The 27,484-nt window shown below is 58.9% G+C and overlaps 4 protein-coding genes across 4 annotated transcripts in view; 1 reads left to right on the top strand and 3 right to left on the bottom strand.

Moving 5' to 3' along the window:
* GALNS (galactosamine (N-acetyl)-6-sulfatase) overlaps positions 1-5,532 on the bottom strand; it is a 45,356-nt gene extending 39,824 nt beyond the window's left edge. Inside the window, exons 1-3 of the mRNA XM_035566208.2 lie at positions 5,401-5,532; positions 1,988-2,111; positions 695-769 (exon numbers count right to left, since the gene is read on the bottom strand). Coding sequence (XP_035422101.1) covers positions 695-769; positions 1,988-2,111; positions 5,401-5,490 — 289 coding nt within the window. The 5' untranslated portion in view covers positions 5,491-5,532. The remainder of the gene's footprint in view (positions 1-694; positions 770-1,987; positions 2,112-5,400) is intronic.
* TRAPPC2L (trafficking protein particle complex subunit 2L) lies at positions 5,489-9,170 on the top strand. The gene is made up of 5 exons (XM_035566209.2): positions 5,489-5,598; positions 6,830-7,002; positions 7,999-8,086; positions 8,204-8,283; positions 8,986-9,170. The coding sequence occupies exons 1-5, from the start codon at positions 5,566-5,568 to the stop codon at positions 9,029-9,031; spliced, it is 420 nt and encodes a 139-aa protein (XP_035422102.1). The 5' UTR covers positions 5,489-5,565; the 3' UTR covers positions 9,032-9,170.
* A 3,099-nt stretch (positions 9,171-12,269) lies between these two features.
* PABPN1L (PABPN1 like, cytoplasmic) lies at positions 12,270-15,220 on the bottom strand. The gene is made up of 8 exons (XM_035566243.1): positions 15,201-15,220; positions 14,540-14,714; positions 14,275-14,383; positions 13,854-13,918; positions 13,291-13,397; positions 12,760-12,847; positions 12,527-12,672; positions 12,270-12,309 (listed from the first exon to the last, which is right to left on the bottom strand). Exons 1-8 carry the CDS (start codon positions 15,218-15,220, stop codon positions 12,270-12,272), a joined length of 750 nt encoding a protein of 249 aa, XP_035422136.1.
* A 3,989-nt stretch (positions 15,221-19,209) lies between these two features.
* Positions 19,210-25,899, bottom strand: CBFA2T3 (CBFA2/RUNX1 partner transcriptional co-repressor 3). The gene is made up of 10 exons (XM_035566242.1): positions 25,776-25,899; positions 23,411-23,652; positions 22,935-23,024; positions 21,727-21,908; positions 21,335-21,585; positions 21,143-21,228; positions 20,726-20,921; positions 20,505-20,573; positions 20,175-20,365; positions 19,210-19,512 (listed from the first exon to the last, which is right to left on the bottom strand). Exons 1-10 carry the CDS (start codon positions 25,894-25,896, stop codon positions 19,210-19,212), a joined length of 1,731 nt encoding a protein of 576 aa, XP_035422135.1. The 5' UTR covers positions 25,897-25,899.
* Between the last annotated feature and the right edge of the window lie 1,585 nt (positions 25,900-27,484).

Below are 27,484 nucleotides of genomic sequence, written 5' to 3'. Positions count from 1 at the left end.
TCTGCAAATTTGCCTTACATTTCCTAAAATGAAGGCATTTTTTTCCTAGATGAAATGATTGATAAACTTGCTCAGGCTGCAAGAACTGAGAGAAACGAGGTCTCTCACGGTCCACAGCTCTCTGGTGTGGCTTTGGTGAGGGTGGAGATGGCCGAGCGTGCTGGGCGATGCACGGTGTGAAGCAATACGCAGCTGCTGCCTCTTGCCCAAGCACGCAGGGTCTCATGCAGCTTCTGTCACTCTGGAACCAAAAATCAACCCAGAGACTTTACGTACTGGTAATCCTTCCTGGAAGCACCACAGGGCTATAAAACTGCCCTTTCTGAAATGGGCAGAAAACCAGATGCTGAATAAAACTGTAAGCAGCTTGTTTACTCCGGGTGTTAACACACACCCCGTGTGACTTTCTTTAACCAGACACCAATTACACCGAGCAGAGGAAACACTTCTCCGCCAGCAGAAGCAAATGGATCAACCAGCCTTGTTTGTGTCTCTTCATTTGAGAAGGTTTTCTGCTTGACGAGGAGGAAGCAATAAATTTCACGCTTATTACCAGCAGTTAACATGGTAATCTTTTTGTGCCACTCTAGAAGACCCGTAAGGGAAGATAACTGAGCCAAGCCTTTGTTCAAAGCAAAACTTTGGACAAAGCACGGAGAGAAATCAAAAGAGGAATCGGGAATGAAGCCCATACCGTTTCTGGCATGTCCATTCGTGGTGTAAAAACCATTCCTGACCGGGAGACGGCCCGTCAACAGCGCTGCCCTTGCTACAAACAACAAAAAACATTTGTTTTTATTTTTTTTTCCATGCACTCTGGTTACAGTTAGTACTATCATATTCAGGCTGAGGACAGCACAACAACTGAAGCACGTCAGTGTCCTGCCACAGCCAGCTACTAGGATCACTCACATTAGAACTCAACAACAAACACCCTTTTCAAGCGAGCCACGGAGATGGCCAGGTTCTGATACAACACCGTTAGAGTTATGCCAGGACAAACCTAACTGAACTTTGGTCCCTCTATAAAATTACTTTACCCACTGCTGAAAAGTTATTACTTAAAACAGTAACTGAAGCAGCCATCCTGTCTCAGTAATTATAAAAGGAAAACCTGGCACATGTATTTAAGAGGGAATCCTAACACAAATCGATTACATGCTTATAGCTTAGGCTAAGTTTTCAAACTTGCCTGAATGAAAGTCATGTAGTAGTGAACAAAAAGAAGCTGTCCAGCTTTGACAATAAAAATCAGATCCTGAACTCTGCAAACACTTAAACAGATGCTGAAGTACCACTGGACTTAGGAGGACTTCGGCATATATTAAATGCCTTTTCTGAGGAAGGACAGGCATTAGCACATTGACAAATGATTTGCTAGATGAAAACCCAAACAGAAAGCCTCTGTTCCTCATTTTCATTTCAGTTCTTGGTTGCCAATAAAGCTGGGGACACACACACACAAAGAAGGATTAAAAATAACCGTTAGCTCCCAAACTGAACTGTTTCTTTTGTCTCTTGTCCCTTCCCCAGGAATCTTGCAAGCCACGGAGGTCAACAACAGGACACGACCCGCTGCCTTTCCTTGCACAAAAGTCTGGCCAATGTCAGTGGAATCAGACAAACTACGTACCTTTCTGTTCAGCAACAATTTAAACACCGCTTTGTCTGTCTGTTCCAGAATGAGAAAGAACTAAAAATGCAATGACGGAGGCTAGAATACTAAACCAGAACATTTTACAAAATCCTTTACCTGCATTGATTTGATCACTAAAATACTGCTTTGAATGAACTTAAGATTGTAGGCTTTCCAATCGAAAAGTAAATAAAAAGGAGGCAAAAGAAAAGATCAAAGCACCAAACCCCAACTCTGCCCTGAGGGTAATCACTGGTTTGGTTGCTAGCTCGTGGCAGATGCTGGCAAACACCCCAACCTTCTCGGAAGGTGGCATCCTCACCTGCTAGCTTCAGTCTCAAGTTTACTTACATGGCGAGCAGAGGGGGTTGGCGGTATAAAAATCCAGGAAAAGCATCCCTTCCGAAGCCATCTGGTCTAAGTTCGGAGTTTCCTTCGAAGGCTCTCCGAAAGCTCCCAAATCACCCCAACCCATCTGTAAAAAAAGCACACACCAAAAGATGTAAAAGTACTTTTACTCTTCCATAAATGACAATGCTTCTGGGCTCACATAAAACCTTCATTTCATCCCTTCATTTCTGTCTTTATAGTGCTCATCTCCCTGCTTAGCGAGCGCTTCACAACCGTCATGAAAATGGTCTTCCCCAACCCCGTGAAGCAGGGAACTATTGCAGGTCTCACTGGCAAACGAGAAACTGAGGCACACACAAGATAACTGACTTGCTGGAGGACATTTAAACGCTTGCAGCGGAACTGGACGAGAACCCTAACGTCTCCTCTCTTACTCCAGGGCCTGAAGACTGGCAAGGAGGAAGTTGCACACGATCTGCTCCGTGTTGTACAGCTGCAAAGTCAAATTGCTCAGTCCCTGGCCACGTGTCTTTGTCTTGGAGCGCCGACCCCAGCACTCTGTCTGCCCCATCTGCCTGCCCACCCGTTTGTACTCAACTACGAACGCAAGAAAAAGGTCTAAAAGGGGAAAAAAAAAAAAAAAAGTTTATTTTAAAAGCCAGCTCCAGAGAGAAACCTGCTGGAGGGTCGTGCATCCCTACCCAGGAGAGCCATAAAGCCACCGCCGCGCCGCCTGCGCTCATCGCCGAGAACGATCGCGGGTAATAACGCAAATAAAAGCGAGTGACTTAAAACAGAAGGTTCTGGAAGGGAACGGCTTAATGAGCAATTAGGCACCACGGTTGCTAGAGATTATATTGTGCTTTAAAAGATGCAATAGCTGTCTCTAATACAGGCGTGTATCAGGTGAGCAGCTAATACAGAGGGGGTAATGTATCCAGAGCTGTAGGAAACCATCTGTCTGGTCCCAGCTGAGAGCCTCGCATGTGCGCTGCCGCGGTGCAGTTTGGAGAAGAAAACTGTCGGAGAGCTGCAGAGCCGAATTTTGAGGTTTGAGCGAAGGGCAATTAAACGGTGTGACCTCACGTAGGGCGTGGAATTAAATTGGGTTCCGTGGATCTGCCCTCGGTTCTCACCTCTTCGGTGTCTTTATCAAGACGAAAGAAAGAAAAAAGGGAACATCGCGTTGCTCTGATCCACACGCAGCGACAGAGTCACAGAAGTTACCGAGGGATCAAAGGAAAAAGACCACGGAGACGCACGTTTAATGAACAGGGCACACATCAACAAAGAGCCCACAGAAGCTCCACCAGGATCTGTGCCCCGTCACGTCCCGTGCTGCACCAACACTCCTAGAGCGGGCTAATCGCTGTCCCAAGGAGCTTTCATCTCGACACTTACAAACGCCTGCTCAGGGGGAAATATCCCTGGTCAGAAAATTAAGATGGGCTGCCGGAGGCTCGGCTGGCCACGACAAAAGAGGGCTTACACGGCGATTATCTTGCACGAGAGTGTGGAAACGCTGAGAACAACAGCGAGGCGGTCGTGCTGAATTGGAAGAACGGAGTCCAACAGGTGACGGGGGCTGGGCCACCCTTCCAGTCCCATACCCGACCCCGTTAGCTTCTCACGGAGCTTTAAGGCACACGATGCACCCACCCCAAACGCACCTCAACGACGAGGCAGGAACATCAGAAGAGAAGCAAAGCAGGATTTATTTAACTGGTGGTTCTATCTCCTTTTTAACGGCTTTTTTTCCCCCTCATAGAGCAAAATTAATGGAATTAGTTTTCTTTTTGTTTCCCTCTTCAGGAGGCAAGTTTGGGTTTCTCAAACATTTCCTGAAATGTACTGGAGCTTCTTTGTCAATACGTGTAGCTGCTCCTCACTCAATGCTGCTACAACTACATCCATCTCCAGTATTAGACAATTATTTTTGTAGGCTGCAAGGCCAATCCTTGACTTAATTGCTCAGTCATTAGGAACGGGCTGATGAGGTGACTAGGCTTCTAGATAAGGTGCGTAGGTGGGCAAGCAACAGCCCCAATAGACTTCAATGCAGGCTTGACTTTATAGATCTGAGAAGTCTCATTTGTTTTCCTCAGGACGCCCACAAACGAGGAATAAAACGTCCCCTGAACATCACCTGGGGTAGCTCTGCCCTGCAGGAGGGGCAGGGCCTTCAAAGCATCGCTGCTTTTCACATAAGACTTGAGAAGGAAAGCAACTGAGCGTGACAGATCCCTCAGCAACTACTTAAAATCTCTATGAAATACTCCGCTTTATTCCACTCAAACCTTTCCGTATCATGCCACCGACCCACGAGCGGGGCCTGAATCACCGCGCCTCAGCCCCGTGGCCGTGACTCACGGCGCAGACCCTGCCCGCCTGCTGGCCCCAACGCCGGCCAAGCGACCGGGGACTGGACACGGCGCTGCTGAGACCCCCTGCAAGGGACCGGGCGTGAACCTGCAAATAACTTGACGGAGCCAGGATGGGGCACGGCGGGAGCGAGAGCGCTCTGCGGGGCGCCAGGAGGCGCGCACACCTGCAGGGTGGTCGCTGCTTGCAAAGCAAGGTGACCCTTGAGGTCCTCCCAACCCGAACCGCCCTGTGCGCCCAGGAATCCCAAAACCATTAGGGCTGGAAAACCCCTCCAAGCTCACCTGGTCCAACCACCCCCTACCACCACCGTCACCGCTGAGCCGTGTCCCCAAGCACCGGGTCCAACCTCTCCTCGAACACCCCCGGGGACGGTGACCCCACCACCTCCCCGGGCAACCCGTCCCGACGCCTGACCGCTCTTTCTGAGAAGAAACGTCCCCAGATTTCCAACCTGACCCTCCCCTGGCACACCTTGAGGCCCTTCCCTCAGGTCCTATAGCTGCAGGATACTGGGACCGGGCTGCCAGACCCCTACTCCAGGCAGCAGCACCCCGGCCCCACAACGATTCCTTGGTCCCACAGAGACCCCCCCCCCCTTCAGCCCCACAGAGACCCCCACCCCCCCGGCACCATTTACACCCCCCCGACCCCACAGAGACACCCCCCCCCCTTCGGGGCCCCACAGAGACTCCCCCCCCCCGGCCCTATATGCACCCCCCCGGCCCCATATACACCCCCCCCTGCCCCACAACGACATCCTCGGCCCCATATATCCCCCCCAGCCGCATATACCCCCCAATGACCCCCCCCCCCCCCGGCCCCACAACGACATCCTCGGCCCCATATACCCCCCAACGACCTTCCCCCCGTCCCCACAGACCCCCCCCCCCAGCCCTACAACGACACCCCCGGCCCCACAACCACCCCCTTGGGGGCAGGCACCGACCCCCCCCCCCGCCCCACAACAGCCTCCAGGCGGCTGCCACCGCCCCCCCCCGGCCCCCCAGGTCCCCCCCCGGCCCCCTCACGTCGTCCATGAGCAGCAGCAGCACGTTGGGGGGCGCGGCGCGGCCCAGGGCCCACCACAGGCACAGCGGCACCAGCACCGCCCTCGCCATGGCAACGGCGCCCGCCTCACGTGACCGCTGCCGCCTTCCCCCATCCCCCGGGCACGTGACGGGGGGCGGGGCAAGATGGCGGTGTGCGTCGCCGTGATCGCCAAGGAGGTGGGGGCGGGGGGGGGCTGTGGGGCCTGAGGGGCTCAAGGTGGGGCTACAGGGCCTCAGAGGGGCTGTGGGGGGCCTGAGGGGGGCGGGGGGGGGCCTGAGAGGAGCTGTGGGGCTCAAGGTGGGGCTACAGGGCCTCAGAGGGGCTGTGGGGGGCCTGAGGGGGGCGGGGGGGGCCTGAGAGGAGCTGTGGGGCTCAAGGTGGGGCTACAGGGCCTCAGAGGGGCCGTGGGGGGCCTGAGGGGGGCGGGGGGGGGCCTGAGAGGAGCTGTGGGGCTCAAGGTGGGGCTACAGGGCCTCAGAGGGGCTGTGGGGGGCCTGAGGGGGGCGGGGGGGGGCCTGAGAGGAGCTGTGGGGCTCAAGGTGGGGCTACAGGGCCTCAGAGGGGCTGTGGGGGGCCTGAGAGGGGCGGGGGGGGGGGGTCCTGAGAGGAGCTGTGGGGCTCAAGGTGGGGCTACAGGGCCTCAGAGGGGCTGTGGGGGGCCTGAGGGGGGCGGGGGGGGCCTGAGAGGAGCTGTGGGGCTCAAGGTGGGGCTACAGGGCCTCAGAGGGGCTGTGGGGGGCCTGAGGGTGGCGCGGGGGGCCTGAGAGAGGCTGTGGAACCCGAGCAGGGGTGAGGGGAGAGGGGCTGTGGGGCCCAGGGTGGAGCTGTGGGGCCGGGTGGAATTATGGGGCCCTAGAGGGGCTGTGGGGCACAGGTGGGGCATTGGAGCCCGAGTAGGGGTGAGGGGAGAGGGGCTGGGGGCCCCAGGGTGGTGCTGTGGGGTCAGGTGGGGCTACAGGGTCTCAAGGGGTGTAGGGCCAGGTGGGGGCAGTGGGGCCTGAGAGGGGCTGTGGGACCCAGGTGGGGCTATGGGGCCTGAGAGGGGCCGTGGGGCCTGGAAGGGGCTATGGGGCACAGGTGGGGCTGTGGAGCCCAAGCAGGGGTGAGGGGAGAGGGGCTGGGGGACTCAGGGTGGTGCTATGGGGCCAGGTGGGACTATAGGACCTTAGAGGGGCTGTGGGGCCTGAGCAGGGGTGAGAAGGGCTGTGGTTGTGGGGCCAGGTGGGCCTATGGGGTCTGAGAGGGGCTGCGGGATAGTGGGGCTACAGGGCCTGAGAGAGGCTGTGGGTCCAGGTCATGCTGTGGAGCCCGAGAGGGGCAGTGGGGTCAGGTGGGGTATTGGGGCCTGAGAGGGTCGCCAGAACAGAGCAGCCTGCCCTCACGAGCATAATTTGTCATCCTCCCCAGAACTACCCCCTCTACATCCGGAGCATTCCGACAGAAAACGAGCTGAAGTTCCACTACACGGTGCACACGTCCCTCGATGTCGTGGATGAGAAGATCTCTGCGATGGGCAAGGCTCTGGTCGATCAGAGGGAGCTGTACCTGGGGCTCCTCTACCCCACCGAAGACTACAAAGTGTATCTTTCTAATGTGACCTGATCTTTCTAACGCCTGCGTGGCACGGTCTCCCTGCAGTCACGCCGTCACACCACGTGCTGGCATTCACCTCGACCCTTCCTGGACCATAGGGAAACCTCTCCTGCTGTTTGGTGCCACGTTAAAGGCGGCAGCAGGAGGTTCACAGCCTTGTTCGCAGACACGTCGAGGGTTGGGTTCGGTGCCTTGTTCAGGTCGACAGCTGCTGTTTGTTCCCTGACAGGGCCGTCAGGCCTCAGCCCCTATGGGCATTTGGCCTACATCAGGCAGAGCCATTTCACAAACACGGTTCCTTCTCTTCATCCTCTGCTTCGTTAAAGCAGGTGAGTAACTACAACGAGGCTGGGACTCCTTAATAGCACTAGTGAACGTGGCGGGAGCATGATGGTGTCGCTGGGTCGGCTCTCAGGACCGAGGTCCTGGGTGCACCACCCAGCCTTGCTCAGATCCACAGCCCAGGGTCACAGCTGTCCCGGCGTTTTTGTCACAAAGTTGACCTTTTGAACATTTTTTGGCTTTTTCTCTGAATGCCTTAGAGGTTACCTGCTCTAACAGACCTGATTTGTGGGTTAACTTTTGGGGTCCCAGATCGTTCTGATATTAGAGCATCTCCAGGCCTCTGACTGCGACCTCCTGAATGAGAATAGGTAAGGTGGCCGGGTCATTGAAACTGTTCTTCAGAAGAGAGAAACCCTCACCAAAACAGCTAACGCGGGGCTGTTTGCAAAATGCAAGGCATGCGTTACTGGCCAGCAGAGGAGCAAATGGGAGCAGGAGTTACCAAAGGGGACAGAAGTCAGGTGGCGAGGGAGCAATCCGCTGTCTTGCTTACCTCACCTGGGCCTGGCTCTGTGCTGGGTGCAGCAAGAGCAAGGTATTTCCTCTCCTCTCAGCTTTTTTGAGTGTATTCCAGCCTTGCATTGGTTGCTTTGCCAGCCTGTGGTGTGTCAGGAGCACATTCCTTAACAGCTGCACAGATACGGCTACGTGACAAATTCAAAGGTGAAGTTTGTTATGGTGGTGGATTCTTCAAACACAGCACTTCGAGACAATGAGATCCGCAGCGTAAGTGCAGGAAATCTGCGCACAACTTGCCACATCAGTGTTTTTGCTACTTCCGCTTATTCATAAAGCGCTGAGAACCAAAAAAAAAAAATTAATTAAACTACAATCCCTTTTCAGATGTTCCGAAAGCTGCATAATTCATACACAGACATAATGTGCAACCCTTTTTACAACCCAGGGGACCGTATCCATTCCAGGTAAGTGTGGGATGACCGCGCTGAGCTTTGTCATCTCTCTGGGACTTGCGGTGCCCCTGTGGTGTAACAGGACCAAGAACATAACCCCCCGTGGTTGAGCAGTTCAGATGTGCATGCTCTAACTGCTCAGATGGAGAACAGCTGTGTTGTCTTTGGGTCATTACTGCATGATAGGAAACTCTGATAGTCCCCTGAGAAGTCACATTGAGCTGTCTCACTCCCACCTCAGAACTGGAGTTAAAAACATTGGCTGGAGAAAATGGTGTCACTGGGGGCAGAAAGTTACCTGATTAGCTGGAACCTTGGTAAACAGAGGGGGGTTAAACAGGGTAAACGACTGCAGTTTGTCCTGGAGTCACAACAGCTGGGATCCTCAACATGCGTAACTCCTGTGTGAGGGCCAGTGCTCCCCATTGCTAAACCGAAATCTCCCAGGGAATTTTAATAATGCTGGGAGTCTGTATTGCCTAGGCAAGAAAACTGCTTTTACACTTTGCCAGGATAAGCCCTGTCCTTACTTCAGTTTAATTGATGTAATTATCCACTTAACATGCTATAGTTAAAGAGTGAAACTATGTATTCAGCCTGGGGAAGGCCAGCTCATTAACCAGTAAGAGGCATTGTTAGCTGCTGGTATTGTTAGGAGAGCTGGTGTGCAGGACTAGCTGCTTCCTTTAATGCTGTGTTCATTTCCTTCTCCAGGGCTTTTGATAACATGGTGAACTCCATGATGATGCAGGTGTGCTGAGGCTCTGCCCATTCTCATCCAAGTGTTGAGAACACTCCCTGTGTACAGGAACGCGCCCTACGAAGTGATGTATATATTGTCTTCATTCAGTGTAATAATTTTAAATCTATTCTGTGTAAAATAAACTCGGCACCTGCAAGCTCTGCATGCATTTCTACTCCAGCGAACCAAAGTACAGCACAGAAGTCCTTGTTCACCTTCTTGTGCCTTCAGGTACCATGCAGTAGCCAGCTCTTCCTTCAGGAAGGTCAGCAGCATCAGATGAGGCTCGTTCCCTACAGAAATGCACACAGCTGTGCTCCTCTAACTCAGATGTTTCTGTAGAAACTGGGCTTTGTAGGAAAACAGCAGTTCCTGCTGTGCTTGTGATGAGAGCAAGCACAGCTGCACAAGAGACAGCTAAGAGATTATTATTAGGGTCAGCCTAGATTTCAGTCAGCTGAGGGGCACAGATAGTGACACTGCTCCCCAGAAGTACCCACACTTCAGAGCACTTCTCTAACGCAGAAGGAGCACAGGAGCAGCAGCCCTTTTGCTGTTTGCCAGCCCCTTTTGCTGCTACTCAGGACTGCTCAGTTCTGTCAGGAACAGTCGAAGCTATGCTTATTTCGAAAACGTGGTCTCCTTGTCCTGTTTTTCCTCAGCTGGGAACACTCAGATCTGCATGTACTTACTTCAGTAGTTCTTGGAAAGAGAAAGCTGCACAGATCAGCCGACGGCTCCAGGTCTCTTTACAATCAGCCACTGCTTACACACTTGAGAAGGAGCTGGCAGACAGACAAACAGCTGCTCTCGCAGCACCACCTTGCACCTGATGGAGTCCTGCACTGATCTTGCCTTCCTGGGGAGGATCTGTGGGTGACTCAGATCTGACAGCATTTGCTCTCATCACTCCCTAAAACAGGCCTGGCACACTTCGCAGTAATTCTGGTCCAGGTCAGGGAGCACAGGTAGTGCAGCTGCGATAAACCCATACACACCAAGATTAAGACATCAGGACTGCAGATGCCTTGCTCATCCCAAACTAATCTGTTAACATCTCCTCCCCCTGCAGCCCACTGCTGTTCTAATTAAAGACTACCAAATCAATAGCAGGTATTTATATTTTTAAAAATAGACTAGGAAGTCATCCCAGCTTCTTAATCGCTTGTACGGTGCACTCAGTGAGGCTGTGCAGCTACAGCAAGTTTGACAGAGCTGCCCAACAGGGCAAGTTTTCTGCCAGATTATCTGCAAATCCCAGCAGCTCCCAGCACACACTCCTGGTCAGAAGCAGAGCAACCTAGGCTGCTCCATCAGCAGCACACAGCAGTCTGCTCTGAGCACCTAATCAATTAAAAAAAAATAGTTACACAGCTCCAAAGGATACAAGAACCTGGAAAAAGCTAGGTCAGTACAGCATGTCAGCTCCCAGCCAGCCTCTCACTGCAGATCAAGTTCACACAGCAAGATCATTTATTTTAAAAATAAGTGACATTTACAATACTTCCTCAAACAAAAATACGTTTAATCAACAACAACCTGTCAAATGATGGGAGATGGAAGTGTTTGAGCCCCTCCCACCATCTAAACAAGGCACAGCTGCATGCTGTTATTCCGAAACAATTTCACATAAAAGTCTTCACTCTTTTCACTCAGAAGTACACCCCAAAGTAATTTTTATTAAAAATTAAATCTCAGTAACTTACAAACCTACTAATGGAAAGTTTAAAGCCCTTGAGAAAAAGCCAGTTTTGTAGTCTGAGCCCAAGAGTAGCTCGGATTGAGAAACTAAGGCCAGCCTCAGCAGCACAGCCCACACTGGGCAGAGGGCAAAATCAACTTAAGAGTTAAGGCCCCGAGCTTTAAAAAATCCTGAGGTCCTAAGGAAAAAGAAAAGCAGTGGGATTTTAGTCTGGCAGTGCCCTCTGAGCTGTGAAAAGCTGCTTTAGGAGTCAGTTGCATCTGGGTTAGGGGAATCCTAACCAAGGATCCTGAAAGATTAGCGTGATAATTACATAATAAAACCCATTTCAATGCAGAACTTCACACGGTACTGCTGATTGCTGGAGCCCCAGCCTGGCTCTTTTAACAAAGTTTTGCCTTTAAAAACGAGCAGATTCAGAGCTCATAAACACAAGATCAGCAGGAAAGGCAAGTGCCAGGCAGCGCTGACCCTCGAGTTCAGGTGAGCTCACACCCACCCCAAACAGGGAGCAGGAACAGTGCCAGGAATAAAGAGAAAGATCAGGCCAAATTTGCAAAAATAGACTATTTTGAAATGCTGCTACTGCTAGAAATGAAGCAAAAGGATGCATTAGCAGCACACTTCGATCCCTGTGGCTTTGGAATAAAAGCAGGAGGGGGAACGTTTGTTTGGTTTTTGACACCCAGGCCTTGTTTAACCAAGAGAGATAGAGGCTTCCCAGCAAAGAGCAAGGGCTGCCTTCTCCCTGCCCTGGTTCTTAGATGCGGAGTATTAGATGCGGAGTAGCTAGCAAGTTAAAAAACTAGACCCCAAAATGCATCACTAGGCTCGATCTTCCTCCCAAGAGTACGGTCAGAAATCCACAGTTTGAGTCTCTCCACCTACAGAAAAGCTCCCCGGCAGTCACACCCAGAGCTGCATCCCAAGGCTCTCCCCGCTGATTCAGAGAAGATGAGAGTCTTTGGAAAGGTCTTTAGGATTTTCTTACGGGCAAGAGAAACCAGGACCCGGCTGCTGTAGAAATAGCCAGTAAGGAAGTGCCAGAGAGGAAAGCTTCATGTGCTGGAGGATCTGAAAGCACCCAGAGCAGGGTTCTCCAGGGGCCGAGCAGGACAGGACTCCCCCCACTGCAGGGTGAACAGCATTCATGCACCTAGAACCCAAACAAGGCTTACAAACCCCCCAACACAGCTCTGTTCCCATAGGATAAGGATGAAAGGGAGGACTGGGAAAGCACTTCGCATCCCAGAGCACGCTGCTCCCTGGAATGAGACTGTTCTCCACACAAACCCCATCCCTAAACCCCTCCTGGGATGCCAGCAGGGATCCGGCCGAAGCGTGGACAGAGCAGATCCAGTCTTCCCCCTGGCAGCCCAGCTCCAGCTGCACAGCACACAGCTGCCTCGCCGGTAATCCTCACAGCCAGGCAGATGGCTTTTTAAAATTAATCTTTTTTTTTTTTTGGCTTGGGTAGGCACATTTAAGTCTCTCCAATCCCATCTCTTCGTTCCAGTCCCATTGGCATCTTCCAGGGCAGTGCAGTCCTCCTTTCTAGTATGGAAAATACCAAGGCAACAGCCTTGCCCGACCCCTAGACAGGAACAAAACAGCCTCCTGGAACACCGGGACATCGCTCAGCCCGAGGTGCCAGCGGTCGGGTGCTGCCAAAAATCACGTCTACCTGCTGACAGCCCCCCCAAAGCAGACTCCCCCTTCAGCCCTGGCTAAACTCGACCAAACCCAGGTACCCCTGGGGCCAGAGCCCTTCTCCATCCTCCCACATGCACCAGGACACCCGCCAGCCTCACCTGTACGTCCTCCCTCGCAGCCTCGCCTGCTGCCCCCCGTAGTAGCCCCCCCGCTGGGCCAGCCCTCCCCGGGCTTGGAAACGGCCCCGGTGGCCCCCACGGTCGGTGCTGCTGATGCCCGGCATGTTGGTCCTCTTGGGCAGCACCTGGAAGGCAGCGGGGGCTCAGCACAAGCCCCAGGCAGCGGGGCTGAGACAAACAGACACATCCCGGGGGCCTCATCCTGCTCCTACCTTAATGACTCTGCCTCTGAACAAGCTCTCGTCCAGCTCCACAGCAGCCTTCACAGAGCTCTTCTCTTCGAACTCGATGTAGGCGTACCTGCGAGGGGAAGGGGTGAGCAGAGCCCTGGGGACATCATGCTGCCCAGCACGGGGCAGGGGCTCTGCTTGGGGACAGCAGCGTCCTTCCTGAGGGCACACCAAGCCCCCCAGGACTCGTGGGGGGAAGAATAAATCCCTGCCTTCTTTGCACACACAGCCCATGCTCTGCTTTTTTCAGAAGCAGGTGGCAGCTCTGCTCCTGCAGCACCTACGATGCTGTAGGGCTGATGCCAAGCCCCCAGGCTGAATGCCCCTTCGCCACCAACCCACAGCACCAACCCGTTCCTTGCACCGGATGTTTCCAGTCGAGCTTCAGCCAAATCCCAGAGCCACTGGCTTTGGAGGAGACGTCCTCCACCACGACCAGCAGCGATGCTGCGGAGCAGCCAGGCTGAGACCCACCACGGCCTCGGTCCCCAGCACCCCGCAGCCAGCACTGACCCTTTGGGGTGCCCCGAGAACTTGTCACAGAGGATGGTGACGCGGTTGATCTGCCCGCAGCTGTTGAAGTGAGACTCCAGCTCCTCCGCCGTGCCCCCGTAGTCCACCTGCAACCACAGTCCCCCCATGGGCACCTCCACAGCTCCCAGGTCTCTCTGCTCACCATCACGCCAGCAAGGGGCCACACGCTGTGCCACCACAGCCTCACCATCTCCTGAAGTTTAGGAGACCCTTCCACCTGAATCCCCCAGCCCAGAACCCCCAAATCCAAAGGACAGCCCTGCTTTGAGGGAACAAAGAACACTGCACAACCCACAGCTTCCAGCGGGGTATTTGGGGTAGCTGATGCTTGCAGCACGTTACCTGCAAGTGGCTGAGGATCACAGGCAGATGCTGAGCTGTGAGGCTCAAGCCACATTCCCAGTGTGGGCTGAGCAGAAGCAAAGCACCCAGTTTGGGACCAGCCTCTATAGCAGGGAGGTGGGACAGGTCCCCGGGGTAGGGAGCACAGCAAACCCCCACTGGGCAGGGAGGTGGGCTCTGCCCCAGGGCCTCCCACTTACATTGCCCACGTAGATGGACCGCTGGTCGACCTCCATCTTCTCCTCTGTTGTCTTTGGGAAGAGACCTGCAGAAACGAGGGCTGCTGTCACACTGGATGGAGCCACAGCAGAGGGACCATCTGGCGGGGGCTCTCGGCACAGCTGGCACCAAGCTGGTGCACGGCCACACTGCCAGCTCCACAGTCCCATCACATACTCCCAAACCCCACCACTTCAGCCTCCTCCATCCCCTTGCCCCATCTCTCCACACAAAAAGAATGACACAGGGTTACTGCTTTACAGGGCCTTGGTACTAAACTCAATCACTTAATTGACTTAAGTTTAATTAATTTAGTGCATCACAGCTGGCAACGGTAGGAGGTACAAGTGGGTATGACCTGCATCAGCCCCGTGCCAGCCTGTGACGAGGGACAGCCCGTACCTGCCTCTGAGCTCATGATGAGGCGGCTCTCAGCTTCCAGCTGCAGTGCCTTCAGCCTCTCGTCCTCCTTCTCCATCTCCCGCACTCGGGCTTTGATGGCCTCCAGCTCCTGAAACCCAAAGCATGACTTGTGTGAGCAGCACACGGCATGGGAACACCCCCGGCCCATGGTGATGCAGCGCTGCACTTGAACAGAGTTGTAGAAAGCTTCCTATTTCCTTATGGAACGGGGCAAAACCAATTCCGCATTTAGCCCAATGCTCACCGGGTCCTGCACACCCAACTCCTCCGTGCTGTCCCCCTCCAGGTGGCTCAGGTCTGAGTCCTCATCCACAGCCTTGCACGGAGCTGCCATTTCCGCCACGTCCCAGGACGCCTCCACTGCTGCCAGGGATGGCGGGTCCTGCCACCAGATCCCAGAAGTGTCCAGGAAGAGAGGACTGGGCAGGAACAGAGGTAAAAAGCAATTCAACAGGCAGCACGTCACACAGAACCAAACGCAGAATGCCAGCCCCACAAAGGCTTTAAGGCTGCTTCCAGGAGAACGAGTAACCACCTCCAAAGCTCTTGATGCTGCAGGCAGGCTTGCAGGAAAACCCCAGAGCTGCAGCAGGGAGAACTACTGAGAGGTCTCCAGTTCCCAGAGTCGCTGCCCAGCTCAGGGAACCGCAGAGGGGACCTGGGAGCAGCTTCCCATGGGCAAAAAAAAAAGCGTCAAACACCCCATCCTCACTGAGGAAAGGGAAGAGGAAGGAGGACCTGCCCTACAAGCAGCATTCCCAGGCCGCACAGAGGGGAGGGAAAACCCACAGCCATCCAGACCCCAATTCGATTGGGCTCCGGGCACATCCAGGGACAAGCCTCCCACAACCCGGGCAGCCCCAGGGCAGCCCCAGGGCAGCCCCATGGCGGCCCCGGCCCCTTACCTGGCCCTGCCCCCGAACATGCCGCGCGCCCTCGTGCCGTGCCCCGCCGCCACGTGCGCCTTTCCCGCCGGCGCGCCACTTTCACACATCAGCAGCCAATCGCGGGCCGCGCCGCGCCGCCGGGCCCCGCCCCCCGCCGGCAGGGCGGGAAGGGAGGGAGGGGGCGGCCCCGCCCCGCTGGGACCCCGAGGCCACGGGTTCGAGTCCCGCGGGCGGCTGCGGCCACGCGGGTGCAGCGGGGCGAGGCGGGGCCCACACGCGTGGCGCCCCCCCGGGTGTGGGGACACCCCCCCCTCGGGTGTGGGGACACCCCCCGGTGTGGGGACACCGCCCCGGCCCTTCATGTCTGTTGACCCCGCTGGGGACCAGGCACAGCTCTGCCTGGCTGCCCCAGGCTGCAGGGTGCAGCACCTGCAGAATTAGGGGGAGACCCCCTTGGGACCCCCCCTTCCCAGGGCTGGCTGGGGGCCACTGCATGACCCCGGAGTCCAAAGTGGCCTCCCCCGAGCTTGGGACAGGGGTAGCAGGTTGCTGCTGGCAGGGGGGAGGGGGGTGGGGGCGAGGGCACCCAGCGCAAGCCCATGCTACGGAGACCTCGGGTTGATATTAAATCGTCTTTATTACACAGATACAGAGTTAAGAACAGACATAACCTGAATCATAAAGTTTACATCTTCCACAGGTCAAACATACAGTACACTTAGAGAAAGCGGGAAACAGCAAGGGGGGGGGGACAGCATGCCGAAGGAAAGTCCTGCCGCGTCATCTCTCCGTGCTGGCCCTGCAAACCCAGGCAGCAGAGCAGGGCGGGCGCCCCCGAGCCCACCCGGCCCTTAATGGGGGCTCTGGTCTCCAGCCCCCAGCCCCTGGGACCCCTGCACCCCGGTGTCCTCGTCCCCGGGGCTGGCAGGGAGCCGCGGGCAGGGCTGGGGAACCGGTGCTGCCCGCGCAGCCGTGAGCAGGGGGGACGGGGGCACGACGCCTCCCTCCCGGTGCTGTGCCTTTTGGTGGCATTGGGGGAGACCCCAGGGGCTGCCGGGTGCTTGTGGGCGGCCCTGCCACTGCAAGCACCCTGCACAGCACCCGGGACCTGCTCCGGGAGCAAGGCGACGCCGTGTCCCCAGCCCCAAACCCACCCGGACGCGGGGACCCCCCGAGGAGCTGGGGACGCCCCGGAGGAGGTGGGCGAGGGGCGGCTGCGGCAGGCGGTGCCAGGGGTCTCTGGGGCTGCTTGGGGAGGTTTGGGGTCCCCAGAGCCTTGCCGGGAGGCAGCACTTTGGTTTCAGCTGGGGTTTCCATTTGAGAACGCCTGGGGACCACAAACAAGCTGTCCCCCCATGTGAACACCGTTCCCCTGCTCCAACCAGGGCAGGGGGAAGGAAACCCAAGACAGGCGCTGCAGGTGGCCACGGGGACCTGATCCAGCACAGGGCTGTGCCACCCCGGCCCCCCGTGTCCCCGAGCTGCCCCGCAGCGCCCGGGGTATTCCCAAGCCCCGCAGCTGTACCAGGACCACGCGGCACATCCCTCTGCCAGCACCCGGTGCCACAAAGCCACCAAAAAACAAAGCTTGGGCATCGCGCGGGGCACGCACGCCCCAGCCCCACGCACGTCCCAGCACCGGTGTGGGGCAAAAAAAGACCATGGAAGCACCCGGCCAGAGCCTCCCCGGCCGCCACGACGGCCGCCGTCCTCCCCGCATCGCTATTTTTTGGAAATATTACACGTTAAAGCTGTCGTTCTGGTTTGGACGTCTGCTAGCGCCGCACCGCCCGTCCCCTCCCTCCCTCGGCTTTTGGTTTCAATGCAAGGTTCTTTAGGGTATTTTTATTATTAAAAAAAAAAAAAAAACAACAACAACACAAAGGAAAACAGAAAAAATAAAATAATAAAAGCAAAACAGAAAGGAGTGGAAACGAGAGCAGGCTCTGTGTAAATGCTCTCGTCTGCGGTTTCCCGGCGAGGCGGAGGTAGAGAGGCAGGGCCCCGGTGCGGGGGGGACAGGGGGCACGCGGGGACGCGCGGCGGGGAGGGGACGGACACCCAGGGCAGCAGGCGGCCCCGCAGCAGGAGCATCTGCAAAACTCTTATATATTACCTCTTCTCAGGAAACGTAAGAAAAATAGACAATATTACATATGTCACACCATAAATAAAGTGAACGCTCGCTCGAGGGGCACCCGGCAAAGCGCTCCCAGCTCGGGGTGCGCGGGACCCCCCCCCCTTCCCCGAGGGGACGCACCGAGGTCTCGGGGTGCGCAGGGACCTGCAGCAGGGCTCGGGGTAGGAAACGTCACCTCGGGGTGCACCGGGCCCTGCTGCAGCACGGCATGGCACGGCATGGCACGGCATGGCACGGCACGGCGCAGCCCCGTGCATGCTCCTGCTGCAGGAGCAGGTGGCACGAGGGCAGCACCCGCGGCCGGCGCCTCTGCGATGCCGGGCGAGCGGCCCCGAGCCCGTCCTCCTCCCGCCTTGCCTACAGCAAACACACAGGATGGTTTTTGCAAATGCGGAAAACTAAAGCTCCTATCGAGCACATGACTTCTTCTCGGTTCAGCCTAGCTCCTACACACCACATCCTCCAGCGGTTTCTCATCACCCTTTATTTGGCAAAGTGTCTCTTATTATTATCACTATCGGTATTATTATTTTTGGACCTCTGCAGACGCTATTTACATTCACATTAACGTACAGCACTCCTGCCCGGCCGCGCCGGGGCACGCTCTGGCTTCCTTCCCTCCTCCCGGAGCCGTGGGACTTTCCGTATTGCACTCCCGTCCTCTGCGCTTTGTACAACGGTGCAAGAAATTACAACATCACCTACATCGTCTTTTGTCCGCCTCCTCTGCGAGGGAGGAGGTGGTGCTTTCTTGCCTTTTTTCTTGCCTCCTGGAAATCGTTGCAAAAAAATAAAATAAAAAATTAAAAATTATAATCCAACGCGGGGAGCGGATAAAAAGGACAAAAACCCCAGGGTGTCGGCGCACAGGGGCTGGGAGAGCAGCAGAATTCGTCCCTTGTGCTCCTCGTTCCTCTCCTCCGGTGGTGGGCAGAGGTAGGGAAACCCGGGGGCTCCTGCCCGTGCCCCCCATGCCACATGGGGAGCGCTCCTCTGTATATTTCCAAAAAAAAAAAAAAAAAAGTCTTTTTTTGCTTTATTTTGTAATAGAAACTCATCCAACCCCCAGGCGCGCCGGGCTCCCCCCAGCCAGTGAGGACGGGAAGCGTCGGAGCAAGCGACAACAGAACGAAACGAACTTTGGCAGTGGAGAGACGTTTGGATCTTTCTCGTTTTTGGATTTCCTTTGGAGCAGAGGTGAGTCTGGTCTGTTCTTGGCTAGCTAGCAAGGTAGTTTACAGGTGAGCTTCTGGCACGCCGCTTGACTTGGCGGTGTCTGGTTTTTTTTTTGGATTTTTCTTTTTTTTTTCCTTTTTTTTTTTTTTTTTTTACAATTTCTTACTTAAAGCCAAAGAGTCCGACGTTTTCATTTTTATTTTCTTTATTTTTTTTTTTTACAAAAAAAAAAAAAGAAAAAAAAAAGAGAGAGAGAGAGACGAAGAAAAGAAATTTCCTTCCTCCTGTGAGCGAGCTCCTGGGCAGCACCGCCGCCAGCCTGGCCTCTCCCCACGGCATGGCGCGGCCAGCCTGCGGCAAACCCCTCATCCGGAAAGGAGGAGAAAAATAAAAATATAAAAATATATATATTTAAAAAAAAAAAAAAACAACCACCCAGTAGCAACGAACAGCAATCCCCCAAATGCTAGAAAACCAACCAAAAAAAAAAAAAAAAAGCCAAAACAAAGACCGAAGAGAGAACAGAGAAGACCGGCGTTTGCCTTAAACTCCACTTAAAGCCCAGTTTGAGGATCCATGAGGATTATTTGTGAGAGATAGAGAGGTCGTTTTGGAGGTCACACGAGTCAGGTAGCTGAGGAAATTGCATCGAGTGCAGTCTGGTTCTTTTGGCGCGCCGCGGCGGCGGCAGCGGGGGGGGCGGGGGGCGGCTCAGCGGGACGCGCTCTCCAGCGGGGCCGGGGTGGCCGGCGTGCCGGCGCGGGATGCGGCCCCCGAGCCCGTCTCGCTGGGGCTGCTGGCCATGGGGGGCACCCCCTCGGGCTGCGCCGAACCCACCGGCAGCCCCACGCCGGCGGTCGGGGCGGTGGCGGGGGCCGGCAGCCCCTGCAGAGTCTGCCCGCAGACGTGGTGGTGCTTCTCCCAATCCTTGTGCTGGCAGAAGGAGCCGCAGTAGCGGGCGGTGTTGCAGCCGCTGCAGGTCTCGCTCGCTTTGCGCCCGCAGTTCCAGCAGCTCTGCGGGGACAGCGGGGGAAAACCTCAGTGCTGGAGCGTGCGGCGCCCCTTGCCAGACTGCGCGCCCCCATCCCGGACTGTGCGCCACAGCCCTAACCATGTACCCGGTCTGTGCACCACATCCCAAACCACATACCCCATCCTGGACCGTGTGCCACAGCCCGTACCATGTACCCAAACCCAGTCCATGCACCACAGCCCAAACCACATACTTATTCCTGGACTGCGCAACCCATCCTGGACCACGTACCCCAACCCAGTCCGTGCACCACATCCCAAACCACATACTCCATCCTGGACCGTGCACCACATCCCAAACCCTGTCCGTGCACCACAGCCCAAACCATGTACCCTGTCCTGGGTCGTTAACCCATTCTGGACCATGCACCACAACCCAGATCATGCACCACATCCCGGATTGTGTGTCACAATCCTGGACCAGGCGCAGCATCCTGGACCGTGCACCACATCCCTGACTTTGTATTTCTTATCCTGGACCATGCGTCCTCATCCCAGACCACGCACCCCATCCCATCCTCACTCGGTGCAGGAATTCCCACCCCACCAGCGGTGCCGCAGCCACCCCAGTGCTGCTCAGCAGGTCCCCAGCACCCATGCTGCCACCCGCCCCGTCCCCCCAGCCTCGTGCCCGCCAGCCCCACCTCGCTCGAGTCCTCCTGCTGATTGATGACGGTCAGGGCGTCCTCCGAAGCCTGGCGCTTGGCCTCGGCCAGGGCTCGCTCCATCTTGGCTCGCTCCGTCGTGATCAGCTCGTGGGCTTTGCGCTCGGCATCCGACACGGCCTTCTGCAGCTCGGACATGGCCTGACGCTTCACCTCGTTCACAGCTTCTTCTGGAAGGAAGGCGGGTGAGCATGGCACGGGGCGTGCAGGTACCCTGGGGGGCTCCCAGCCCCCTCCGGCCCCGCGGGCACGGGGAGGGGACGCAGTGGGGACGCTGCCGGCTGGGCACGCTGACGGGGCCACACTCACCAGCCTTCCTCCAGATCTCCTCGGGCATGTAACCGGAGAGGGGCCGCGGTGCGAAGTCCCGGTGAGCGTCTGCGAAGGATCCAGGGGGGGGATGACAACGCCGTTAGCAAAAGGCAACCCCCCCCCATGACCCGACCCGCTGGCCAAGCCGGTCCCAGGGGAACGGCACGGGCACCCCGGAGAGGGGCCGGGGCCGGGCTGCAGCCCCCCCGGGTCAATACCTAACTGGGGTGCCTCGGAGCTGGAGGAGCTGTTGTGGGGGCGGGCGGAGGGGGGGCTGCCTTTCTTCATGTCCTCGGCATCGCTGAAGCGCCGGATCCAGTGGTTGAGCTCCTCGCGGTCGGCCTCCTGGCACCGCCGCAGCACCGTCAGCGACCGGCGCGTCTTCTCCACCATGTCCATGATGCAGTTCAGCAGCTGCGGGGGGGCAACAGAGGGGCTGGGGGGATGCGGTGCTGGGCGCTGGGGGGAAATCTGGGCTGCACAGGGTGGTGCTGGGGCCGTGGGAGCGAAGGATGCTCAGGAGGAAAACCACAGGGGGACATGGTGGAAGTGGGGGGGGCAAAGCGGGGTGGGCACAGCACGGCTGCCCCCACACGTGCAGCAATTTGGGGGGGCAGGCTGGGGGCTCTACGTACGTTGTTGAGGTGCTTCCACTCCTCCGCCCACTCCCTGTCGGTGAGCCGGTGGTCGATCACCTCCTCCTGGCGCGCCCCGTGCACCGCTGCACGACAAACACAGGGCGGGGGTCAGCCCGGCATCACCCCCAGCCCCACGCTGTGTCTCCCCCCCACCCCCCAAACCAGGGAGCGTGGGGGTGCTGAGCTCACCGGCGGGCCGCGGGCGCTCGCGGAGCTCCCGGGGGTCGGCGTGGCGGTAGGCGTCGCGGTAGTGGTGCGCCATGGCCATGTCCTCGAGGCGGTAGTGCTGGGGCAGGGGGGCGGCGGGGGGCGGCAGCCCGTTGGGCGCGTGGCTCAGCCCGTTGCTGGGGCTGTAGCGCTGCGCGGGGCTCATGGTGCACGGCCGCTTGCTGAGGTGCTCGGGGTGCAGGGGGTCGCGGTCCAAACCGTTCTCTTTGGTCCTGGGGGGGAGCGGAGGAGGTCGGTCCCCGCGGGGTCCCCGAGCACCCGTGCGCAGCCCCGCGCCTGGGTGCCCGTTCCCGCATCCAGCGCGCCCGCGCTGGCGGGTGCGCCCCTAAAAGTGGCATCCCGTGCGCCCTCACCTGTCTGGTGTCCTCCTCTTGCCGCTCTCGCTGACCTCCAGGAGCAGCTCGGAGGAGTCGATGGGAGAGGAGGCGTTGGCGTCCAGCAGCAGCTGCTCATGCTGGGCCAGGTACTGCGCCGGGCTCTGCTTGGCCATGCGGGCGCAGTGCAGCAGCTCGCGCTGCAGCAGCGGCAGGTTGGCCTGCGAGGGGAGCGGGAGTCCAGAGCCCACCACGGCACGGCCGCGCTCCCCCCAAAATCATCCACCCCCAGCCGCCCCAAGCCTCCCCATCCCTCGAGTTCTCACCTTGAGGATCTGAGCCCCCAGCCCTGGGGGTCCCCAGTGGGTGCGCGCTCGGCACCGGGGCCACCCCCAACCCTCCTGGCACCCATGGGGCACGAGGGTGCCGTAAGCTGCCCGTGCACCCGTGCACTCCGCACGCGGATCAGCAGCGGTGAAGCAGCAGAAACACATTTCTGCCCGGGCGCTGCTGCTGCCAGCTCCGCTTTTCTCTTTAGGCAGCTGATCGGCAGCCAAGGCCCCATCTGTTGGACGCGTTAGCGCTCGGGGAGGAGATGCACACTGCGGCCCCCGCCCCTTCCCCGGCTCAGGGAACGACCCCGAAAACCAAAAAAGCCCCTGAGTCTGGGAAGCACGCCGCGCCCGGCTGCTTGCACTTAGGGTAATGAGAAGCAGCTGGAGCCCAAGGTGGAAGCAGCTGGAGCAGGGTGCCGGGGCGGCCGGCGGCACGGGGCGTGCTGCTGGCCTCGGGGACACCGCGCTCGCTTGGTAAGGGGACAGCGGGGATGGGGGTTTCGTGTCCCCCCCCTCCCCGAGCAGCCCCGCTCAGCTCTGCCTTCCCTGAGGGGCGGCTTCCTGCTGCAAGGGCTGCAAAGGTGGCAGGGGGCACGGTTTTGTTACTCCTCTGCTAACGAGGGGTGAGCGATGCCAGGCTCAAACATCTGCCACCCGTGCCCGCGCTGCCAGGAGTGCCAGCGGTCGGCGAATCCCTCCGGAGCAGGGTGGCAGTGCAGAGTCAGCACGAAATCAGAAGGAAAATTAAAGGAAAAAAAAAAAGGGGGGGGGGGATTTTTAATGAATTGCAAATGGTTTCCAGATGGGCCTAACCCCGCGTGTTATTGCAAACAGCTCCACGAGCGCCTCGGCCTGATGGGACTGCCCCTGCGCGGGGGATTTATGCGCCCGGGGGCCGTGCAGGGCACCCACCTTCAGGAAGGGGATGACGAAGGGCCGCAGCGGGAAGTTGGTGGCCTCCTGGAGCTTGGCGTGGAACTCCTCAATGGTGAGCGTGGAGTTCTGCGGGGACAGCCCGGGCTCAGCACCAGCCGCTCGCAGCTCCCAACCCACCCTGTGCCCCCTGGGGCCGCTCCCCTGCTCTGCTCCCCACCGGCTCTGCCAAGCTCAAGGGAAAACCCCACAGGGTTTGCTGGTGGTGTGAGCAGTGGGGACCCGCACTGTGGCCATGCCAGCGGCATCCACTCCATCCATCTCCCACCCAGGGAACCATGAGATGCCCCCATTTTTCCAGAATTTAAGTCAACTCAGCACCAAGAGGCTCCTCATTTAGCATCATCTCCATCCCCAAATTAAAAATCAGGAGCCCCGGTTGGCGGCTGGGCTAGGGCATCACCCGCCAGCCCCAGGGGCTCCCCAAAACCAGTCCCCGCGCCCGGCGAACGTACCACGAGCCCCAGGACGAGGGTGCGCACCCGCTCCCCGATCTCGGGCGAGATGTCGTTGCCGAACTGCTGCAGGGTGGTGAGGAAGCGCTTGAGCTTGCTGAGCTGGCGGGCGCCGCAGGCCGGCGGGAGCTGGTGGGTGGAGAGGGAGGCGGTGGAGGAGGTGGCCGGCCCGTTGCTGAAGCCGTTGGGGGTGGACGGGGCCCCGTTGATGGCGGTGGGCGAGTGGCTGCTGCCGTTCATCACTGCAAGCGGAGAGGAGGGGAGGTGAGATCGGGCGGCCGTGCCACGGCGGCGGGCTGGGGGGACCCGAGCATCCTGCTAGGCACCAGGGGGCTGGTGTCCTCCCACAGCCTGGGGCGCCCCGGGATGCTGCTGCACCCCCGGAGCAGCGCGTGGCAGATGCAGGGAGGGTGGACAGGCTGTGGTGAGGGCCCGATCCTGCTCCTTGACATTCCGGCAGCCAAGAGCTGCCAGAAGCTGCTGGCCGTTCCCCACTCTGCCCATCCAGGAGCCTTCACGTGGATGCTGCCCACAGCATCAGGGGTGGACAGGACCCCGCCGTACAACAGGGCGCCCCATTCCCGTGCCAGCCCTCGGCACAGGGACCTCTCCGTGGGCAGCACGGGTGACAGCACCCTGCAGCCCGTCCCCTCTGCGCAGAGCAGCCTCGCACCCCTCCGCCAGCACCCAGCCATGCACCGTGCTGCTCCCACGATCGCCCTGACCTGGTGCTGCTGGTGCTGCCGGTGCTGCCGGGTGCCGCAGCCCTGCCCTGCCTGCCCTGCCCGCTTCCGCAGTCTCCCACTCGCTCTCCGGCCGGCCGGTCCCAGCCGCCCGCTAAAGAGGTGCCGAAAATAACCCCCGGCCACAACTGCTTTTATTCCCACGACAGGTGCGTGACTAAGTTAGACGCCGCACGTGTCCCTCGGCCAGGCCAGGGACGGGGTTTGCATCCTTGGGACGGGGCAAGGAGAGGGGCTGGGGGGGCAGCGCCCTGCCCGGGGGCCTCGGGCTGCGTCTCGGGTCTCTCATTAGAGCGCACGTTTCATTTTACTTACAAAGACAGACCATCGACCATTTCAAGCAACCATGAAAACGGCCGCGAGGCAGAAACGTCGGAGGGCCAGCGTCTCGATCTGCAAGCAAAATAAAACACGCTATGATGAGAGAGCAGAGGCGGCAGCTCTCGGCCGGGGGTCCCGTTGGGCACGGGCCGCTCATCCTGTGTCCTGCAAAGCCGCGCGGAGCCCGACGTGCCGGGGATGGAGCCGGGTCCGTCTGCCCCACGCAGCCCAAGGGAGGGCTCAGAGGATGCCCCCCTCCTCGTACGGTCCCTGCCCAGCCCCAACTCGGGGGGCAGCTTGCGGAAATTCCCCGAGACCAAGAAAAACCGAGACTCCATCCCGAGCCCTGGCGGGGATGGCAGCAGGCTGCCCACACCGTCCCCACGCCAGCGGGATGGGGACGCCTGCACCAGCCCCGCACACGGAGCCCTGCGTCCGCTGCAAGGCTCGGATTAGAAAAGCAAAACCCATCCGAGCGCAGAGAGCACAATCCGATTTCTAATTAGAGAACATCTGGTTGGGAGCGCAGCAGGGCCACGGCAGCCAGCGTGGCTGGGGAGGCTGCGGCTTGGGGTGTCGTTTTGGGGTTTCTCAGCGAGAAGCAGATACGAGCAAAATCCCCACGCGTGCACGCCCAGGGAGTCATCACGGCAGAGCCACTTGCTGTGGCCACCACTGCTCTGGTGGCAGGGACAGTCCCCTGCCCACCCTGATCCTGCCCCACCATGTGCCAGCGCTGGGACACCAGCGTGGGGACCAACCCCAGTGCGAGCCCCGTGGGTGCACGATGAGCCCACGGAGCACGGGTGCAGCCGGGGCTCCCCCAACTCACACACTAGAGACAAGTCCCAGCGGAGCGCCCTGATGCCACCGCTCTGTCACCTGGGCACAGCCAGCAGGTCCCCACCACCACAACCAGCCGTGACACTGCCCCACACCGCCTGGTGCCGCACGCACCCACGTGGCCGTGCCCAGCTCCGAGCCCTGCAGCCTCCTCCAGCAGCTCCGTGCAGGTGGGAATGCCCAGGGCCACACACTGCTGCATGCTCCCGTTTGGTGACCGCACAGCAGGAGACCAGGACGCCCCTGTCCCCAAGCACCTCGCTAGGGATGGGCAGAGCACACGCAGCCCAAAGCCCTTCTCCAGCGCACGAACGGGGATCGCCACCCCACGGCACGGCCAGCACCGCGCAGGGCGACGAGGTCGCGACGGATCCCGAAGGCAGCGCGTGGCCGAGGGACCCGGGCAGCCTCCCTGCCCGCCATCCCATCCCCGTCCCCATCCCCGTCCCCGTACTCACTGGTGCTGGGCGTGAAGGAGGGGTGGCGTGTGGCTCCCTGCGTGACGGCCGGCGGCGGCGGCGGCATGCTGGGCGGCGTGGACCTGGGCTGCGTCTTGACGTCGGCCGGCGAGTCGGGCATGGTGGCGGCCCGCTTCGCCGCGGGATCTGCGGGGACAGGGCGCGGGCGGTGAGCGGGGCGGCGCCGCGGGTGCCAGCCCCTGCCCGGCGGGTCAGGGCCTCGGGGACCTCGGGTGTCTCCGGTCCCCAAGTGGAGTGAGAGTGCAGGGGTGGCGGGAACGGTGCCCGGTGTCCTGTGCCCCTGTAGGATGGTGGGGACGGCGCCCTGCATCCGTGCCCTGCATCCTCCACGGATGTGTGACACTGGAGAAGGGACAGGGCACTGCTCTGTAGGCACTGCCCTGTGCCACACGAGGTCCACACCTTGTGCATGGCACAGCTCGGGCTCACGAGCAGCGTTATCACAGATGCCATCCCTGCAAAGCCACCACTGTCACACGCCGGCACCCTCCTGCCAGCAGCTCCCGGCCCATACCTTTGGGAATCCCGTGCCCAGGATGCCCGCTAGCACCTCGCCAGCCCCAGGAGCTGTGCTCAGGGCGATTGTGGTCATCGTGGTGCCGGGCAGGGACTGCGCACAGGCAGCAAATCATGGGTTCGTGACAGCCGGTGCACGATGCTGCTCCCTGCGTCACCCACTCAGTCCGAAGCCCAGAGGATGCCGTGCCATGCCGTGCCATGCCGTGCCTTGCCGTGCCATGCCAGGTGGCCGCGAGCATGGCAGCTGCACGGGTCTGTCACCATCCCGGCCAGGGTCCCCGCTGCACGCAGCGGGCTCGCCACCAGGCACGGCTGCTAACCACTCACCTAATGCGCACGCCTAATCCGCTGCAACTGTCGGGAGATTAATCGAACGCTGCAAGAGCACATGGTCCAGGCTAAATAAAACCGGGGCCTCGTCCCGAGCAAGATGCTATCAGGGCTCGTCCTGCAGCCGATGCCACGTGGGGAGGACCGGCGAGCCAGGAGGGCTGGTGGTCACCACCGCGGTCCCACGGCATCCCTGGCACTGTTTGAGTGTCCTTGGCTGGAGCCACCCGCGTGCACGGTCATCCTGCAAACACCTGGCACTGCGTGCTGTGGTCTGCCTTTCTGCGCCCCCTTCTCCCTCTCCAGCCACAGGAGAAACCCCAAGGATAAACAGCACCTCTGCCATGAAGCAGCAGTTTGTTTACGGGGTCTGCCAAAATAAATGGGACGCTCTGAAAAACGCCTCTGATTTTCCTTGCCACGGGGCTGGGAACGGCTCCTCCAGGCAGGACAGAAGAGAACTGTTGGAAGATGCTGGGGGGGGAGGAACGATGCCGGGAGGTGCCTGGCTCGCGCCCCGACCTGCAGCCTCCCTCCCACCTCCTGGGCCCCTTGTGTGGCTTTGCAGCTTTACGCCGGGTGTAACGGCCCCGGTGGGAGGCGCGAGGGGCGGTGAGGGGGGCGCAGCCCCCACCGGTGCTTCGGACTGGAACCAGCTCTGGCCGCCTGCACGGGGACGTGCCCGCCGGCTCACGAGGCTCCAGCACCAGAAGGGAGGCAGAGCAAGGGGTTTGTGCGGTCCCGTGCCAATCAGCGGAGCAGGATCCGGCCCTGATGCCAAAGAGTGCGCCAAGGGGAGGTCAGGCCTCAGCCCGCAGGTGCCCCCGTGATGGTGCCAG

This window comes from Cygnus atratus, chromosome 12 (genome assembly GCF_013377495.2).
Source record: "Cygnus atratus isolate AKBS03 ecotype Queensland, Australia chromosome 12, CAtr_DNAZoo_HiC_assembly, whole genome shotgun sequence".
NCBI classification, from domain to species: Eukaryota; Metazoa; Chordata; class Aves; order Anseriformes; family Anatidae; genus Cygnus; species Cygnus atratus.
The sequence above is the reverse complement of the archived record's forward strand: the minus strand, read 5'-3'. Positions and strand labels throughout refer to the sequence as shown.

Bases quoted from the DNA above. Each gene is read 5' to 3' on its own strand.
- TRAPPC2L (XM_035566209.2), top strand. From the start codon at position 5,566: ATGGCGGTGTGCGTCGCCGTGATCGCCAAGGAG. The intron at 8,087-8,203 runs GTAAGTGCAGGA...ATCCCTTTTCAG, and splicing joins GAGACAATGAGATCCGCAGC to ATGTTCCGAAAGCTGCATAA. The intron at 8,284-8,985 runs GTAAGTGTGGGA...TTCCTTCTCCAG, and splicing joins GGGGACCGTATCCATTCCAG to GGCTTTTGATAACATGGTGA.
- PABPN1L (XM_035566243.1), bottom strand. From the start codon at position 15,220: ATGTTCGGGGGCAGGGCCAG. The intron at 13,398-13,853 runs GTAAGTGGGAGG...CTGTGGTTGCAG, and splicing joins GGTCCATCTACGTGGGCAAT to GTGGACTACGGGGGCACGGC. The intron at 12,673-12,759 runs GTAGGAGCAGGA...GCTGCCTTCCAG, and splicing joins TCAGAGGCAGAGTCATTAAG to GTGCTGCCCAAGAGGACCAA.
- CBFA2T3 (XM_035566242.1), bottom strand. From the start codon at position 25,896: ATGCCCGACTCGCCGGCCGACGTCAAGACGCAGCCCAGGTCCACGCCG. The intron at 20,922-21,142 runs GTACGTAGAGCC...GCCCCCCCGCAG, and splicing joins AGTGGAAGCACCTCAACAAC to CTGCTGAACTGCATCATGGA. The intron at 20,574-20,725 runs GTATTGACCCGG...GATCCTTCGCAG, and splicing joins CTCCGAGGCACCCCAGTTAG to ACGCTCACCGGGACTTCGCA.